The following is a 20,913-nucleotide window of genomic DNA, read 5'->3' as shown; positions in this document are numbered from 1 at the left end:
CCACAAACCACAGAATTTGGACAAGTTGAAGAATGCAATCATTCAAGAAATTGCTGCCATCCCTACAGAGGTTTTAGTATGTGTGATGGAGGATTTTGAGAAGAGACTCGAGTCCTGCATTTGAAATGATGGACATCACCTTGACGGCATTATTTTTCACAAATAACTTTGTTAACTCAAATGGCAAATAATGAGTATTGATTTTGTGTAAATAAACATGCATTAATTTTAAAGTTGGCTGAGTATTATTTCATTAAAAACCATTAGTCTCCTGTATGTCATCCTGTATATGCCCAGATGCTGCCAAGTTAAGCAGACAGTTTTTTGGGTATGTCCTCCACAATGGCCTCATGGGCTGCTGCTCCTCTCAACCCATTTCTTCGTCATAATGTTTGTATCACAGTGACAGTGCCTTTGCAATATTTGTCCTGTTCACTTTACTGTCACTACCTACACCTACTGCATCACCAAAATGATTTCTCTCACCAGTGGGAGATGGCTTATCAGTTTATGCACAGCCAAACAGAGGCACACAATCGATGCTAGTAACACAGTGTCCTCTAAATTACAAGGAAACAGAATGGCTTGCCAGTACTTACCATCAGAAGGCAATTTCTAAGTAGAAACCACTCTTCTAGCTTTCGACTGTTAGTTCCTTCCTGCAGGGGAAAAGAGAGATAGATTGGGAAAAATCAGAAAGCATGGCAATGTCACTCACACAAACATATCGTCACATTTTGCCACCTTCCCTAAGTTTACATCTGCTGAAATACCTTCCCTTTTCCTTTTTACCCTTTTCCTCTTTCCAGTCTTGGTAGCATTTCTAGTTTATTTACTCAATAACTTATTCTGTCACTTTTTTTATCTTCATGTGTTTAGCTCTCTCTCACTGGTATTCCCCAGCACCTTCTTTTCCACTTACTCCAAAATACATCTCGTCTCTGGTCTGAAGACGGCACAGCATTTCTCTCTCCCCCCGCCCCCCTCTGCCCCTCATTGTACTAAAAATGGGTGGAACCCCCTCAACATATGTGCTGAATGACCTGCCCCTCCTTAACCTTCCCCAACACATTCCTCTATCCTCCTTAAGCAAGCAACTAACAGTCTTGAAGGCTAGGCTAGTTTATTTACTTTTACACGTTTCCACTGACAACACTTAAAAATTTCATCTTTAGTGTTTGTGTTCTCTCTGTACTTTTACAGTTTTCTCAAACTATTTTTCCTTTAGATAAACAGTATCTTGTTGCTGACAATCCTCCGTAAAACAAATGCCGTGGCTATAGTTTCATTCTTGACCAACTGTGGAACTTGCAATTCTGTTGAGCACTGCCTGCAATGCAGAGGTGGGAATTTGTTCTACAACACACTCAATTCCAACAACCAACCTGGTTTGAACTTACATTTATTATTACTATTATTGCCTACATTCTTTGCATGGTGATTATGTTTAATTTAATGCTTATGAGCTTGTACAGGGTGGTCAGAAACAGGCTGAAAAGATTTCAAGGCTGTTCCTGGGGAGGTTGTGCTGAGAAATAATTCTTAAGAAAAAAATTTGGTATGTTGCGCCTTTTCCAAATTATTTAGTAGGGAAGATAGCCAATTAGGTAGTCATGTGCACAAACTCAAGCAGCTACCCAGAGGTGGTGTTGCCAAACGCGCTTTCATTTGGTTTCTTAAAACTGAACAAGAGAGCAAATACAAAAATTGCACATGGGACGGTAGTAAGGATTGAAACTGAACCAATGCTGACAGTTTGGTGCACTATCACCTATGCTATGAGAACAACTGACATTAATTGTATTGGCAGGCTGCTTGCATTTACGGGCATGATGACCAAATTGAATAGCTTCAGTGCTAAATAACTTGGAAACTGCTCAATGGATCGAATGTTTTTCTCAACAATTACTTCTCAGCCCAACATCCGCTGCAACACCTTACAATATTTTCAGACTGTTTTTGGCCACAAAGTATAATGATTATTCAATGCAGAAAATACATAAAAGGAATAACAGAGGGCATAGTGATAAAGGCATTTACACTGTATTGACAATGAAGTTATCGGGCATACAGCTAGTGTTCTAAAAGATTGGAGGAAGAAATTAGATGCAGCACCCAATGGAAGTAATTTAGGGAAACCAGACTAAACATAAAACAGGTTGGCCTGATTTAAAGTAAAGAAATAATCCTCCCAAACAAGGAACCACTGTTCACATTGTGCTGTCTTATTCTGAAGCAGAAAAGTGTTTATTTTGAAAATATCTGATAAAAAAAGCTCTAACACAACTTTTGTTACTAAATACATGTATCTCAACTGTAACATAATGGATGCCAGTATCCAGCGGGAGAAAAACTAGTCTGTAGGTATTTTTTGAAACTAAGGAAAACCTGTATTAGAATGACATGGATGTGCTTCCGGAAGCCATGACGAGTATAGGATGCTGGTTTTGGCTGGTTATCTGATCTAGTACAGACTGCCAGTCTTGCCTGTGAAATGTAGGCAGAGCTCATCATCTGTAGCATCATCAACAGGACCGATGGCAGATGTTTGGTACAGAGCCCAGTGAAGCATCTGAATCAGAGGCTCAGGCAGTTCTGTGACTGTGCAGGCTGTAGATTCCTTGACATGTGCTATAGTGCAGTGGGTCCCAGGTTCTGCTTCAGTCGTCTAAGGTCCACTACACTCAGGTAACAACTACGAAAGTAGCAGGGGCTGTGAAGAATGAACTGGGCAGTTTTTTAAGTTAGAGGGTCTTGGGAAAATACAGAAAGGGCTTCAGTGTCAAAGGATGCAGGACAAACACAGGATGAGGGTGGACACAGCAACAGTCAGTACTGTAGCTGTAAATCATCGTAGCTGTGTTGGATAAGAATCAAAGTTCCAAGCGCTAATAGAAAGCACTGAAGCTGACTAAAGCTGGGGACAAACTCAGCTGAAATTTTTACAAAAGGACCTAATTGTGATTAGAAAGTATAAGCTAAATACCACTGGTGGTGGACTGCTTGTTGCTATTAAGAGTTAGTTTATCTTGTATGAAATTGCGGTAGATAGTTCCTGTGAGTTAGTATGGGTAGGATTCATACTTGAGAACCAGAATAAATTATTAATTGGTTTCTTTTACCAATACTCTAACTCAGATAATACAGCTTTTGAATAGTTAAAAAAAAAGCTTGAGTCTCATTTCAAATAGGTACCCCACTCATACAATTATAGTTGGTGGTGACTTCAACCTATCCAAAACACATTGGCGGTAGGTATAAATCATCATCCGAAATCCTACTGAATGCATTCTCAAAAAATTATTTTGAACAATTAGCTCAGGAGCTCACTCTAAGTGTAAATGGTTGCGAAAATATACTCGACTTCTTAGCAACAAATAACCCTGAGCAAATAGGAAGCATCAAGATGGATACAGGGGTTACTGACCACAAGGTTGTTGTAGTGAGGATGAATACCACAAAAAATAAATGGAAAATACATCTATTTTAAAAAGTACATAAAAATTTGCTTGACACCTTCCCAAGAGACAGTCTCCATTCCTTCCAAACTAACTACGTAAGTGTTGGCCAGATGTCGCTTGAATACAAAGAAATAGTATTGGCAGCAACTAAGAGATTTATATTGAATAAGTTAATAAAAGATGGCACTGATCTCCCATGGTACACAAAACAGGTCAGAACACTGTCAAAGAAGCAATTAAAAAAGAATGTAAAATCTCTGTCTCGAAATTTGACAGAAAATCTGAAGAGCTTCTGGTCTTATGTAAAGTATACTACATTACCGACAACAGTGCCAATAAAGCGGACTTACAAAACAAAGTTTTCTAAAACCCCTTTGCCAAAGAAGATGGTGTAAATATTCGAGAATTTGAATCAGGAACAGCTACCAACATGAGTAACTTAGAAGCAGATATCCTTGGCATAGTGAAGCAGCTTAAACTGCTTAATAAAGGCATCTTATGGTATAGATTATGTACCACATAAGTTCCTTTCAGAGTATACTGATACAATAGTTCCATACTTGTATACATATACAGCTGCTCGCTAGACGAAAGATCCATACCTAAATACTACAAAGTTGCACAAGACAAACCAATCCTCAAGAAAGGAAATAAGAATAATCCGATGAATTACAGACCCTTATTGTTGATGTTTATTTGCAGCAGAACTGTGGAACATACACTGTGTTCAAACGTTGTGAGTTACCTCAAAGAAAACTACCTACTGCAACATAGTCAGAAAGGATTCAAAAAATATCATTCTTGAGAAACACAACTATATATACACACACACAAAGTGTTTAGTGCTACTGGCTGGGATCTCAAACTGATTTCATATTTCTAGATTTCCAGAAGGCTTTTGATTCCGTTCCTTAAAAGCGACTTCTAATCAAATTGTGAGCCTATAGGGGAGGGAGGGGGGGTTATCTCAGTTGTGCAAAAGGATTTGTGATTCACTGTCATCAGAAAGGTCACAGTTTGTAGTAATCGAAATGTTATAGGTCCTCTGTTTTTCTAATCTCTATGAATGATTTAGGAGACAGTCTCAGCAGTCCTCGCAGACTGTTTGCAGACAATGCTGTCATTTACCTTTGAGAAAAGTCTTCAGCAAATTAAAACCAATGGCAAAACGACCCGAGACACTGTATCTGCATGGTGTGAAAAGTGACAATTGTCTCTAAATAAGGAGAAGAGTGAGGTCATCCACATGAATGCTAAAAGAAATCAGTTAAATTTCAGTTTCATCATAAATTACACAAGTCTAAAGGCTGTCAGTTCCACTACATACCTAGTAATTAGAATTACAAACAACTTAAAAGATAATGGTGTGGGAAAGCCATACCAAGACTGCGTTTTATCAGCAGACATGTAAAAGATGCAACATGTCAACTAAAGATACTGCCTACACTACACTTGTCCATCCTCTGGTAGCGTACAGCTGTGAAATATGAGGTCCTTACCAGACAGGATTGACAGAGGACATCAAAAAAGTCCAAAGAAGAGCAGCTGATTTTGTACTATTGTGAAACTTGGGACAGTGTCTCTTGGACATGATAACCGAGGTGGGTGGCAATCATTAAAGCTGTTTGATACTGGAACAGTAGAGAAATAGTCAGTAGGTGATTTCATAAACCTTCTGCCAAGTACTTAAGTGCCATGATCAATCATGTTGATGTACATGAAAGGAGATGAAACAATATTTGATATGTAATAGACTAGTAGACTGTCATGAAATATCTTACAAAGTTACCAAGTTTATCCAATAACCTTATGTTACTACACTTATACTCTTGTTTTATTTGATAACAACGCATTTTGTGCTAAAAAACTAGCATAACATGAAAAATTAACTGTGAAAGCAGGCAATGTACCGTATTTACCTGAATATAAGACGACCCTCAATTTTAAAGAGGATGCTTCAGAAAAGATTATTTTTTAACATACTCTGACTAATCAAAATTAAAAACTTTCACTGCTGAAAGGGTTTTACCTAAAAAGTTTATAAAGTGTCTATTTAAACTTATGTCATTTATTCACTGTCTACATTATACAAAGAGTGATAAAATAAACAAAACAAAATGATTTACATCAATTTTTAACTTTACTGTCTTTTTTGTTCCTGTCATCTGTGGTATCACTATTTTTAACCATCATCATCATCAACATTCTAGCAGGACAGCTGTGAAACTTATATCTCCACTGTCACAAATACTTGGCCATTTCTGAGATTGTGGTTACAGTAGGATCTGAGAACATGACTCTTTTTCCTGAACATGCAGCAGATTTCACTTCAATATTAATGTGAGAAATTTACATCATCTCTGGCTTCCAAACATATCGTCTGTCTGCCACTCTCTCATTGGCTGTGTTAGAACCCTATCATTCCTGTTATACCTCACGATGAGCGTCGACAACATTGCTGCACAAAATACATAAGTAGGCCACTGGCCATAACCTAGACTTTTAGCATCTGTTGCAGAAATCTATGCTACTGTTGAGTATTTGTCCAATTTTGAAGTCAATTTGATTCTGAGTACAAATGGATTCAGGCAAACTGCAGTTTAAACACGGTAGATATTCCTAAAAAAGGTACATTACATTCCTGTCGTTGGCAGCATGATAAAATTTGCTACCAGGTTACCACTCCCTTCCCTGCATCCATTGTAGTTCTCAACTAAGCTGTCTCCCACCCACCCCACCCCCACCCCACCCACCCACTCCTCCCCAATCATTCCATACTGCTGTGCTTGAGCAATACAGAAACATGGATGGTTAGGATGCAGGTTATAATGCAACAACAGCAACTAATACATAAATAAACGGTCACAATCATGTTTCAAGTCCAATTCTTGAACTTTTGCTTGTCCTGTGATCTAGTGACATCTGCTGGTATTATCTCCACAATGGGTCTTTCTGCTGTAATATATTCTTACAATAACAATTGTGGTTAGTTTAATGTGATTTATTTTGTTTATCAGACATTTAGTTCTGAGTTAATTTTGTTTCTCATATCATCTAAATGTCACTATCTTGCTCTAAAGCTAATTAAAAACTTGTGACATTTCCCCCAATATTCTAATACATGAACTGCGACTAAATTTTTAATTTGCAACCCACTTGGTAAGTCATTATAGTTTCTCATAACCAAACAAAATACTGACCTGAGTTCAGAATCAAATGATGGTTTTTGATAGACAAGACTTTCGCCTTTGAAAGTTACTTAAAATGTGTGTATATGGTATCCATACATGTATGAGAACTTTTATTGCAAACCTGTTCAAATAAAACAAAAGTTTGTAAGTTGATAGAATTTAATGCTACTTCCTCCTGTGTTTCACAAAACTGTCAGGTTTTAAACAGAGCATTAGACTGTAGTGTCTAGCTCACAACGTCTCGCGTATCACTTACACTAGCACCTCGAGTCAAATGTCACACGATTGTGTGACCGAGATGAATACTTCACTGAACGAATCGGCTATTCAGGAAATGTTGAGCCTATTTGAACAAAAGCATTGTTTGCTAAGCCCTGCCCTTTGGAATTCTTCAAAATAAAGTTGTACAAAACCTCAAAAGTCAAAGCTTTACCTGTAAGTGCAGGATGGTTTCTATATTAATCTCTTAAACGATGTAAAATCATTGACCTCAGCAGTTATAGTTTAGTTTGTGAATGTAAGATAACCCATATTTTTCAAAAGATGAATTTGGAAAAAACCTTGTGGTATAATGTGTTATAATCAGGTAAATATTGTAATAGGCAGTAGAAAATTCCATGCTTGTGTGTACATACCTGGTCGGAGTTCAACAAGAGAACAGTGCTGCTCAACCCATAATAAGGTGGAGCGGTATAAGTCATCAAGGCTTGCAGTGCTCACAGCTGCTGTATATGATGACAAAAGTGGTTCAAATAATATGCTAAACTGAATATGCGTTAAAGTAAAATACTATAATCGCAAACAAATAATCTGAAACATGATTAATTTTAACAACTGCTAAAGAATGAGTGAGAAACAGCAAGTGAACAAAGAGTCACAATTAGAAAATATACGCTACAGAATATTACATAAGGAATTGTAATAAAGAATTGATGGCAAAAGAAAACTTTAGAAAGAAGATCCTATGAGATAAAACCTGACCCATCAGAATTTGCTAAGCAACTGGAAAGGAGAATGTCTGAACTTAAGTCTTACAATAATTACAATATTTATATATATTTTCAACGGAAGGCTAGAATAGTATTATATATTTACTACAGCAGGTGTTAGTAGAATGAAAAGTATTGAAAAAATGAATTCGTAAAAATGGGATTTCCCCTCCGTGGCAAAAATATGGTTGGTCAATAGCAACTAGTCATGTCACCCAATATGCAAGGGAGCATTTACAGTCAAAACAAGAAAAAACAAAGGTACACAAAATTTATGAGGAAGAACAATTACTCAGATAGAAGACTGAGGCCACTACCAGGATATCATTAGATATCTAGATATAATCAAGAAAGAAGGGAACACAAACAAAAATAAGACTGACAACATATGGAGGGGAAAAATGGAAGTGGCAAGAGGAAGTAAAACATAGTACTGATTTTGCAAATTAAATTTTTTGTGCCTGCCAAGGATCAAATACAAAAATAATAGAATCTGCCTTGTTATCAACTTCTTACCTCTTGAGCCTTTTCAGTTTTGTTGTTTTTTAAAAACCTCCTTTAGGTGCCTTGCCAGGAGTCACGATCACACTGAAAACTCTACAGAAGCAGAAGCAGACAATGTGGAGCTGAAGAATAATCATACTATCTTGCAGCAGCCATGTGCAGTGGAGCACACTGACTACAACCACCTCCTCCTCATACTACAGGCCTCGTGACAAGCTCTGAATTCTGAAACAATGACTGTTAAAAAAAGTAAAGCAAAGTCTGTGGTGCTAGCCCATGGCTGGGCTATTGGCCTATCTGTAGGGAGATTGCAGCCTTTCTTTTCTGTGGTACTAGGAGATGCAGGGTGGCAGGTAAATTGTCTTGGTTGCCTTTTACACACAAGAAGACTCCCAGTACTCATTTAATACCAGGTTGAGTGGATCTGAAGCCATACTGGAGGGACTTGAACAAGAAAAAATCCCCACTCCTATCTGGGATTGAACTCGGGAGCTCCAAGGCCAAAGTCTAACACCTTGCATGCTAAAGACCATGGCCACACAGTGAATGTTACTGGTGGCAAAAGCTATAACCACTAATGGTACCAACATTAGCAACCAAGTTTCTGTGAGATATATGAGGCTTGTTTTTTAAGTAAGGTCTGTATTGTTGTAGACACTAGTAGATCGCGCATATACTGCAACGAGCATGTGCGCCGTGTACCAGCATGCCTCGGGAACAACTGTGCTCAGTTTCAGCTCTGTAGCTAACCTGTACGGTTCTGTTCTATGCTTTCAAAATGTTTAAGACTATCAACTCACCCGCCACATGTGAGGTTTGTTCAGTGATATGGTTTTTGTCAGCAAGGAACCTGTCTGCTGCAGAAATTCATCAACATACTTGCAAAGTGTACGGCAAAGTGCGTAAGTGGGTACGAGAATTCAAAGATGACCGTGACAACTTCCATGAGGAGGACCGCTCCGGTCGCCCTCTTTGATGATGACAGACGATTTGGTGGCTTCAGTTGAAGAGAGGATTCGTGAGAACAGGCGCTTCACAATAACAGGTCTCTCAAACGAATTTCATGACATGTTGAGATCAGTGCTTTACAACACTGTTTCTGAACACCAAAAGTTTAGGAAACTGTGCTTCCGTTGGATCCTGAAACTCCTAACAGAGGACCACGAAAACCAAAGATTTTAGTGGGTGATGAAGTTCTTGACTTGTTATCACGAAGAAGGTGACGGCTTCTTGAGTAAGATCTTAATTGGAGACAAAACATGGATTTCGCATATCATGCCCAAGTCAAAGCAACAGAGCGTGGAATGGAGACACAGAGCATGGAATGGAGACACACACACACACACACACACACACACACACACACACACACACACACTTGCCTGTAAAGGTGAAGACCAAACAGACTCTGCCCCAGCACAAAATCATGGCGTTGGTGTTTTGGGATAGGCATGGTGTTTTGTTGGTCAACTTCATGCAACGAGGAACCACTATCAATGCAGAAGCTACGCAGAGCAATTCAAAACAAAAGATGCGGCATGCTGACAAAGGGAATTGTCTTTCTCTATGAAAATCCAAGACCACACACTGCAGGTCAGACCCACGATTTATTGGACAGTTTTGGCTGGGAAGTTTTAGACCACGCACCTTACAGTCTTGATCTTGTGCCGAGCGATTACCATCTGTTCCTCCACCTCAAAGAACACCTCACTGGCAACCGTTACAATGACGATGAAGATGTGAAAATGGCAGCGAAGTCTTGTTTATTGGAGCAGGTGCCAAGTTTTTATAAAGAGGGTATTTTAAAATTGGTTGAGAAGTATGATAAGTGTTTCAACTAACTTGGCAACTATGTTGAAAAGTAGAGTGAAATATGTACTTTCTGAAAATACATTTACTTTTTTGAAATAACCTTTCATTGTATACTTATGTTCAAATGGACCTTACTTAAAAAACACGCCTCGTATATGCATTGTTTAAAACATTGAGTATTGCAAGAAGAGGTAGTCTCCATCACTTAAAGCTCTATTTTACAGAAAATCAGCTATAGAAGAGTATGTGTTGGATTTCAAATTATTTCTTTTTGCACACGTTATTCTGAACAGAGTTCATGTTGGCGGCACATAAAAATGTATTTAAAAAGTCTTGCTACTAGCTTAGTTTTGTGCACATGTGAGAATAGTTTTTATGTTGACAGAATAGTTATATTCTTGGGATGCTATACAAGTGTTTTATGCCACACCGAAGAGGAAACCATGATAATGAGCCAAAAATGTTTTCAATCCCCAAAGTCAACGGTCTTCACTGGAAATGGACAGCAGCCATGGAATGAGGCAATTTTAAAGTTAGACAAAATTTGAAGGTAAACTGAGCATTTTGTCATTCTTTCATACTGTCTCAAGATATATGTGTTTCATATTAGGGATCCAAAGGCACTTGCTGGCTGCTGAACCCATCCTCATAACCTTTCTCAGCTCATACTTGTCTGAGGTCTACTGCACATTGTTTTTGAATTTTACCTTTTTTTCATATCCTCAGAATGAATCTACAATGGTACACCAGAAACTGCAGAAAAGGGCATTGCAAGTTCCCTACTTATATCACACTTGTAGTATGCCTCACTGCATACACTTTTCACCTGTCATTAAACATGGTAATATGGCCTCGACTTGTGATCAGCGACTACAATAAGGAAGCCCAGTTACCATGTTCACTTCACTTTTTTGTTGTTTCCACTGTGTGTCTGTTACATGTTACTCATAAGTTCATTGCTGATTGTCTACTACAGTCACAGTTACAATACAATACAGTTGCCTACCAGGTTCAACAATTATGGGCTACATTCAGATTTACAATAATGGAACATGAAGTGGCAAATATACAAAACTGTATTTGTCAATTTTTATTTGATTTTCGTAGATCCGAATATGGCACCTAATGGGCCAAGACAGTAATCAATTCTATTGGCTCAAGTCAGTAATCAATTGTACTGCATCACAACTTTGACTGTAATGAATACTCAATTATAAATTTCCAATGGCTGATTTTCTATTGATACAAATTGTACCACTGTTGTTGTTATGGAAGTTTACATTAATATCTGGATGTTCCAGAGGTTAGTAATTACTTGATAGTTGAAAACATTAAGCATCACATTTGCACCTGCTTTAGAATTTAATGGTATCGCATACAATGCCACTCATGATTATTCAGCCAAATCTTTTGAATCAACTGTTGGCTATTAATTCCCTTACATCATACTACATTTGCTCATGTAATAAATGTTTCCTACCTCATAAACAGATATTTTCTCCCACATTCACTGCATTGACTTTCTGGACAGACTCAGAAGGACAGACAAGTAAGAAGATCTACTTACTTCTTGAATCACAGGTATGTAATGGAAACAAGTCTTATGTATGCTCTAATCAAAAGACAAACATATTTTTGCTAATATAATTTCATTATACATTCTTCTTGTGTCATTACATAGAGTAACATGAACCATCAAACGGGGTGATTTTGGACACCGGGGCGAATTCGAACAGTATGGCTTATTTGCTCTTTGCTACTGTATAGAAACAAAGAGTTACTTATTTTAACATCTGTGCACCAGTTATTTTAAGCGCAAGATTGCATTTATCGCTTTCCACAACTTTTATTTTGCGTCAATTGTTTCCCTACGTGAATAACTGACGACAGTCTCTGTGTTCAAAATCCATGCATTATCATAAAGTGGAAACTTTCTATTGTTGTGCTGAGCGGGAAGTTACTGTAACCATAACTGTCGACGCGCTCAGCAGCTAACAGCATTGAGACAATTTCTGTACAAGTCTGTTGAGTTTCTCATGCAATGTTATAAAATAACAACGGTTTTTGTAAAACTGTGTACTGTGTGGGGTGATTTTGGACAATGCCAAGAATGTATAAGAGCAGGAGAGGTGCTACAGTACAGTGTAATTATGATTGTAGAATGAAGGCTTTCACGACCGGGTGACATGGCTGTTGATATACTTTCCGGGATGTGAGGTCGTGGTCCAAGAACTTTTCTGCTCCTTAAGTTTCGTCCAGGACTGCGCTGGACTTCCTCAGAGGCGCCTCTGAGGAAGTCCACGCAGTCCTGGACAAAACGTAAGGAGCAGCAAAGTTCTTGGACCACGACCTCACATCCCGGAAAGTATATCAACAGCCAGTGTAATTATGACCCAGAACTTTTAGGTAAAGCTGTTCGTGATATTCAGAATGGTAAATTATCATACAGAAAAGCATGTGATTTGTATGGTATAACTAAATCAACCCTACAAAATAAAGTGCAGGAAGCACATCTGAAAAAAAATGGGAGGACAGCCAGTGCTAAATAAAGAAGAAGAAATGTTGAAGCAAGGTATTTTGAGGGCTGCACATTGGGGAATTCCTTTCACTAAATTGGATATTAGATATTTAGTTAAAGGCTAACTTGATAAATCTAGCCAAAAAGAGAAGAAATTCCGTAATATCTTGCCAAGAGAAGAATGGGTGCATTTATTCGTCGAACGACAGTCAGAATATTAAATGAACTTGAGCAGAAGTGAATTTTTTAAAAAAGGCAGTAACTGTCTGAATTCACCCTCTATATAATGTAATTTCGGATAGAGATTTAAAAAACACGTGTCCGAAATCACCCCAATCCATGGGGTGACTTCGGACACTTTATTTAACTGCCTCAGATAAATATACCTACATATACACTTTCTGGTTCTGGTTCGTTACACATATACCCTACCACTTCAACAACAATTTAATCTAACAATATATACGAAACTTACAATCAAAATAATGACAAAACCGTCTGAAATCACCCTGTTTGACGGTACTTTGAACAATTTACAAGAACTAATTTGTTCACAAATCTACTTAAGTTTAGGATTAAGAATAATAAACTACTTAATAGACATACAAGAATGTCTGAAAGGATACGATCCAGAACTTCCAGTTCTCTAGTGTCCTGATACGAACATATTCATCAAACATTTCTTTCATTTTACTGGTTCGTTGCCGTGAGACAGGCGCTCCAGTAGCTGGAAGCAGTGCCTGACAATTGCTGCAACAAATAATTTATGCAATGACCCTAAAAAAATGGTTTTATATCCTTGAGATGCTTCCCCTGTGCCAAAACGCACCCCCCCCCCCCCCCCCCCACACACACACACACACACACAGAGAGAGAGAGAGAGAGAGCACTGAATGCCCACTTAACCACACAACAAAAATTATTTCAAGGAAATTATTATCTTTACTAATTTCTAGAAATAGTTGAAAATAATGAGATAGTAGTTAAAATATTGGATCTCCATACATTACAATTTCTAGGGCTTTTAGAAGGGAGTGAGTACAAAATATTTTGAATAGGAACCCATGTCCGATGGTTTCAATTCAGATGTGTAACACATTGATGTTTGTCAAGGGAAAGAGAAAAATCTCAAGAGTTGCTTGTCCTGGTATGCCAATAGGGTAGACAGGATGACATGTACTATGTCAGACAGTCACCTGATGTAAAGTTTAAATTTACAGGACTCCTGTAGAGACAGAGGAAGATCTGCTGGCACGAATTCTGGCTGCTGCACTAGAAACTGAAGAGACACCAGGTGGGATGGAGAGTTTGTACCAGAACGTGCTTCCTAGGTACGATGTCTGTAACAATGCTGGTGTTCGCCTCATCAAGATGCTGTTGTAGTGAATCAGTACTGTTCTGTACATACAGTATGCTGGGTCCTTTTTTGTTCTGAAATAATGTACACATGTAATGTTTAATTGTTTACACAAATGTGCTTAATTGATAAATGAATGTTTCATTATGTTTTCTTTCAAACTGTTACCAAATACTTGTACTGTATCATGTCTAATTCAGTTTCTCAAGCAAAAGTGGACAAGTTACACATCTGAATTGAAACCATTGTACAACAGAAACAATTAGTTTTCAGACATGGGTTCCTACTCAAAATATTATGTACTAATCCCCTCTACAAGCCCTAGAAGCTGGTAACTGGAATTTCCAAACACCCAGCAATTTATTTTTCAACAACTCAGTTAACAAAATCAATAATAGGAGTGAGAAAATCTATAAAGACATAATAGCACTTACTTGGTACAAAAATATATCTTATTGTTCAGAAACAAACATTTTCAATAATTTGTCAGCAAACCATGAAAAGTTCAGCTATTAATGAAGCACCATGTAAGCTACATCTCAAGAATGCGTTGGCAGCCAGTTCCCTCATTACTGAATAAGTAGTTAACAGAATTTATTGTAGGCACATAAGAACACAAGTGGTAGCCAATTTCCCCCTACCGAATAACTTGCAAGCAGAATTTATTGTATGCACAATTTAAAGTGCAGAAAAATGATAGGTATACGCAATTGCTATAAATTGTCTCTTTATTAAACTTGCTCTCTGGTCTTGGCTACTACAGTTTAGAATTTAAGTTATTTATTTTCATATGTATATGTACACATTTACATGCTTATGTGTATTTGCTGTATTAATTTTTAATGTAAATATGGAATTACTCTTTTTTTTTTAACGTTTTTGAGGACTGTTCACTTAGTATCAATGGAATACATTCCACATCCAAGATAATCTTCTCACTACACGTCTATGGAACAAACAACATACATAATCTAATACACAGATGGAGCCCCATTCAAAATTCATTAACAATGATAACACACTGTTGCACATTATATTTATATATACAATGATTTATATTTATATACAGTCAAACGCAACTAAGCATAATATTTGTTTTTTCCTACCACGTTGTAATTAGAAAGTAAATTTTATTCTGTCTGTTCAAAGTTCTTGGATTTCTTACAACTAATCAAGCACATTAGGAACACTACTGAAAAGCTGAGGAAAAAGCCAAGGAACAGCACCTCTGAAGTTCTACCTTGAACCATCACCAACTAGTATTTTCAGGTAGACTTTCTAAAGTAGGCATGAATGCTGCACACACTGGTGGCTAGTACCCTTACAATTTTCTAAGTAAGGTTAAGAACTAAGCAACTGGTTTCAAAATAGAAGTTTTTTTTTCTTGGAGGGTAATGGAAATCTCAAAAACAAAATGTTCTGGAGTCATACCTAATTGATGCATTGAGGCACTCTATTTCCTGGCGGAGACTCAGCATCTCCTCTCGCAGCTGATCCCGTTCAGCTCTCAGTTGTTGGATGTATTCTGCACCTTTCTGCAACATTGCTGCCTTACTAAGCTGTGAACACAATCAACAAAGATAACTCAACAAACGTTTTTCACCATTACATCTGAGTGACACTATTGACAACATGTTTACTTCTTAGTAATTTCTAGTTATACAAAAGTGAAATGAGATACATCACTACCTTTTCAGAACTACTGACACTTTTGTATTTGTAGCAAATAATTAAATTGCAAGAAGAAAGCCACATTTTTTGTTTACCGAATTTCTCATATGGCAAGTAAAGTTAAAACTGTATCACTATTCAGCATACTCAATATCAGTGACAGCCTGCTGACTTTTAAACTATAATCTGGAGACTAGAAATCTACTCTGTAGGAATCAGCATGGGTTTCAAGAAAGACGAACATGTGAAACCCAGCTTGCGCTATTCGTCCAAGACTCAGAGGGCCATAGACACAGGTTCCCAGGTAGATGCCGTGTTTCTTGACTTCCGCAAGATGTTTGATACAGTTCCCCATAGTCGTTCGATGAACAAAGTAAGAGCATATGGACTATGAGACCAATTGTGCGATTAGATTGAAGAGTTCCTAGATAACAGAACACAGCATGTCATTCTCAACGGAGAGAAGTCTTCTGAAGTAAGAGTGATTTCAGGTGTGCTGCAGGGAGTGTCATAGGACCGTTGCTATTCACAATATATATAAATGACCTTGTGGATAACATCAGAAGTTCACTGAGGCTTTTTGCGGATGATGCTGTAGTATATCAAGAGGTTGTAACAATTGAAAATTGTAATGAGATGCAAGAGGATCTGCAACGAATTGACGCATGGTGCAGGGAATGGCAATTGAATCTCAATGTAGACAAGTGTAATGTGCTGCAAGTACATAGAAAGAAAGACCCTTTATCATTTAGCTTTAATATAGCAGGTCAGCAACTGGAAGCAGTTAATTCCATAAATTATTTGGTAGTAGGCATTAGGAGTGACTTAAAATGGAATGACCATATAAAATTAATCGTCGGTAAAGCAGATGCCAGACTGAGATTCATTGGAAGAACCCTAAGGAAATGCAGTCCGAAAACAAAGGAAGTAGGTTACAGTACACTTGTTCGCCCACTGCTTGAATACTGCTCACCAGTGTGGGATCCGTACCAGATAGGGTTGATAGAGGAGATCCAACGGAGAGAGATGATAGATAAACTCCAGTGGACGACTCTGCAAGAGAGATGCTCAGTAGCTCGATACGGTATTTTGTTGAAGTTTCGAGAACATACCTTCACCGAGGAGTCAAGCAGTATATTTCTCCCTCCTACGTATATCTCACGAAGAGACCATGAGGATAAAATCAGAGAGATTAGAGCCCACACAGAGGCATACTGACAATCTTTCTTTCCACAAACAATACGAGGCTGGAATAGAAGGGAGAGCCAATAGAGGTACTCAAGGTACCCTACGCCACATACCGTCAAGTGGCTTGCGGAGTTTGGATGTGGATGTGGATGTGGATGTAGATGTAGATGTAGATACTGTGCTGCTCCTTGATGACACTTGCAAGCAGGAAAGAGGGCAGTGCCTGCTCCTCGAGGTGTTAACAGTGGTGCATTGGCAAGAGGAGAGTCCATTTCTGTCCTGAGCAACAGCAACTTGGCAGTGTACGGCACTCTTGCTCTGGGCAGAGTCAGCAGCAATGATGTGGTGGACGACTGGGGCTCGCTGTGGATCTGCATGTAGACAGATGGGAGGAGCAAGTGATTGCTTCCTGGGCTGGATACTGTACTCAGCCCGTTGCTTATGAATTGCTGTGGTGGCTGTATTGAGTGACAGGAGCTATCTGTCAACTGCAGTGCTGCTACAATTGAGTTAACCCTTTTTTTTATATTGGTTTGTGGTATTCTTCCAAGATCCTTTCTGGCACTAGTCAATTTTATCACCACACCAAGTGTTGCTAATTTTAAGATTTAATGCACATACATAAAAAAATCTATTCAACAACTGCTGGCAGGGGAATAGTTTTTCTATAGGTCTATATTACATTTTCAAACATTGGTTATTTTTGTTGATATAATTTTAAAAATTGGCACAGGTTATTGAGAATAATCTATTCTAAGATATTTCCAATTTAATTCATTAGTGTTTCTTAAGTCAGTTTTAAGTTGTTTGTGTTTTTAAATTGCTGAAGTTCTAGTGGAGAGGCTTGTCTTGTAAATAAAGTTGTCTAATGGTACACCAAATATGGTTGGTACACCAAATATGGTTGGTCACAATCAAACCCCATATTGACTAGAAGGCCTGTTAAATACTGGTAAATATTTGTAGTAACTCTATTGGCCTATTACAAAAATGAAATAAACTGATCTGACCGATAGATTCTTCACAGTCAACTGATGATGTCTTTGGCATGACAACACAAAACCATAAATTTCTCTTGATGTGCCAGAGGAAACAGAAATTCCATTGTTAGGTTCAGCATATCTGCTGTATGGCCCATAAACAGAAGCATTTGATCTACACATCCTTGGACCCTTCAAGTTTTTGAGGTAAGAATAATGAAATGTCCATGGTTCAGTGAGTAGGACATTACTTTGTTTTTATTTGAGTATACTGGCCTACAGTGCTACTCCTCATATTTTGACTAAAACTGTGTGAAAGGAATTACTATACTTATTGTGTTTAATCGTTTAATCAAGAAACAAATATTTTACTTCAGCTCTATAAATGGTTTCTGAAAATATCACAAAGGAACTTTATCAACAAACACAGTAATGTATAATAATATAGTCTCTCTCTCTCTCTCTCTCACACACACACACACACATTGTGCCACACGAAAACACAATGCCGGGACTCAAGTTCTGCAGGTAAAAAAAAAAAAAAAAAATTAAAAAAAAAAACTGAATGTGGGAGGGACAGGCAGAAAGTGCATGGGATAAAAATGTAACATGCAGGCACTGGCCATGGTGAGGTTGTGCAGCACATGATGATGATGATGATGATGATGATGATTATGGGGAGTTGGTTGGGAGGAGATGAAAGAAAAGAGGAAGGGGAGGCTTTGGGGAAGAGAGTGTGGTGGCAAAATGGGTGAAGTTAGGGTTCAGGGGCAAGGAGAGGGTAGGTGTGGGGCAAGGGATTAATGTAGAGTGATATCAGGAGGATTATGGGAAAGAAGGATGTCTTGCCAGGGTAACTCCTATCTATGAGTTCAGAAAAGCAGCTGCTTGGTGGAAGGATCCAGTGCTCAACAGCATGTTCCACAGCCTGATGGTCAATTCTGTTCTTAGCCACACTTCATTAGTGGCCATTCATTTTGCTGGACAGTTGGTTGGTGGTCATGTACACATAAAATACTTTGAAGAAATTGCAGCACAGCTGGTAATGTCTTGGCTGCTTTCACACGCAGCCCCTGCCTTTGATGAGATGGGATGGGATAAGCCTGTAGCGTGTCTGGGATAGTATGGGTTGGGTGAGTGAATCAAACGGGTACTGCACCTAGGTTTCCCACAAGGATATGACCAATGTGGCAAGGGGTTGAGGGTGGTGTGGCATCAGGGTGGAACAAGGGTATTGTGTAGATTGGGTGTGTAGTGTGGAATACCACTTTAGGAGGGGTGGGAAGAATTGTGGGTGTGTTTCATGTCTGGGCTCGTCATAGATAGTTGAAGCCATGGTGGAGGATATCGTTCAATTGTTCCAATTCCGGATGACATCAAGTGATGTGGGAGTTGTTCCTTTGCAGCTGGTTCTTGGAGACGGGAGGGTTACTGAATGGAAAATCTGTCTGTGGACTAGACTTGGGGGCTGGTGCCTATCTGTGAAGGTCTTAGTGAGACCTTCAGCATAAAGGGCATGGGAATTGTCTTCACTGCAGATGCACTTTCCACGGATGGCCACCAATATGGCAGCGATTTTTTGGTGTGGATGGGGCAACAGCTGTTAAAATGCAAATAAAAGATAATTATGGAACTTAACTGTTAAGAATCTTATAAACACAAATGTTTTACTCTGCAAAACAGAAAATAAGTTACTGTTCGATTCCTTAAATAGTGTCAACTTTACTTTGTTTCAAAAATACTAATCATCAAATTGTCTCATACCTTTGCATTTGGGTTCTGATTCAGCTGAGGTATGAGAGAATGCAACATGTCAAATCCATTCTTAATGTTGCAACGTCGCTTCTGCTCTGCATTTATATGGCACATACGGCGATGTTCCTGAAATAAAGAAAATTTGTTTCCTTCTAATAAGTTTATAGATGACAAACTACTTATAATTAATCTAACAAATCCAAAAATTTTTATTCTTAACTTATAAAAAAGCCCTTTTCATTAACATTATATGGATCTTCATTATCATCTGTACAATAACAATGAAATATTTTTAAAAAACCATTATGTTTATCATTACAAAATATAATGTACAATTTTCATGAATTGCTTGCATGGGAATCTTTACAGACACTTATACCTAACTGCACTTATTATGCAAGTACTGCATAAAACTATGAGGACACCAAAGTATGGAGTTAAGTCGTCTTGTGTATTGCAGGAGTTCTGTTGGCAATGACAGTGGCCTATCTTTCACTAGCAACAGATAATAAGTCCTGCACTGTGGATATTAAAATTTAACACTATCTTCTAGGCAAATATTACTTCAGTCTGAAAACAGAAATTGGTTCCATTTTACTAACTGATTGGGCAAAACCACTGTATAAATGTGACCATCTCCGTGAAAGGTGCCTCCTGAATGAGCCGAAGTTCAGACCATGAGGTGAACCCTATTAGGCAACCTCTACACATAATCAGTGGTAGTGAACCAACCTTGAAATGTGATTATGTGGCCAGGAGACTATGGTGGAACCCACCACGTTACCACTTGTCATGTACTGATGCCTCTGCCACTGTTACCATTAGGTCCGCATGGTGCCGATGTGAGCCGTTGGTATTCAGCTCACCCCCAATAGTGCCAGGCGGTGTGTGGCTGGCCACCAGGCAGTGCCGTGATCAAACATCAAAGGACAGCACTGCATCATGGCCTGCATGTGCTGTCTGTGATCAGCGCCACCACTGCTCACTGACAGACAAACTAACAACATATAACCTCGGAGTGGGGAGCTCTCTTTCTCATTTGCTTTTGTACATTCATCGTAGTTACTTGCACTCTGGTCTTTCTGATTAATCATGAACTGTGTTGTGTAGACTGTCCTTGGCTGTAGTCTGGAACTGGTATGGAATATCAGATTGGTATTCTTATTAAAACTGTTATAATTTTGTGTGCGGTCTTACTTGTGTGGGGAGTTAGAACACAGCGGCAATGAGGGGGTTTGGACTTTCTTGCTGTGTTTCTGGACAATTTGATGATGACAGCCAGGGCATTCTTGGAGCTGATCATCAAAGCATACTTTAATAATGACTGGAGAGCCACCAGTGGTTGGAAATGCAGCAGTGAGATCATATGTCCATGTTGGACAGGATGTTGATGGAACTGCTGGTCAAAACAGAAGAGCTGCCAGCCCGGCTGCCTTCCTTCCCAGGCCATGATGAATCTGCAGAGGTCTGGGAGACAGATGAAAAGT

General features: G+C 38.6%; 1 protein-coding gene across 1 annotated transcript in view; it reads right to left on the bottom strand.

Moving 5' to 3' along the window:
* LOC126189517 (MLX-interacting protein) overlaps positions 1-20,913 on the bottom strand; it is a 401,730-nt gene that overhangs the window by 50,985 nt on the left and 329,832 nt on the right. The window contains exons 12-15 of the mRNA XM_049930949.1: positions 19,436-19,552; positions 15,264-15,391; positions 13,102-13,225; positions 7,288-7,417 (exon numbers count right to left, since the gene is read on the bottom strand). Of these exons, the coding sequence (XP_049786906.1) occupies positions 7,288-7,417; positions 13,102-13,225; positions 15,264-15,391; positions 19,436-19,552 (499 nt within the window). The remainder of the gene's footprint in view (positions 1-7,287; positions 7,418-13,101; positions 13,226-15,263; positions 15,392-19,435; positions 19,553-20,913) is intronic.

This window comes from Schistocerca cancellata, chromosome 1, assembly GCF_023864275.1.
Source record: "Schistocerca cancellata isolate TAMUIC-IGC-003103 chromosome 1, iqSchCanc2.1, whole genome shotgun sequence".
Lineage (NCBI taxonomy): Eukaryota > Metazoa > Arthropoda > Insecta > Orthoptera > Acrididae > Schistocerca > Schistocerca cancellata.
The sequence above is the reverse complement of the archived record's forward strand: the minus strand, read 5'-3'. Positions and strand labels throughout refer to the sequence as shown.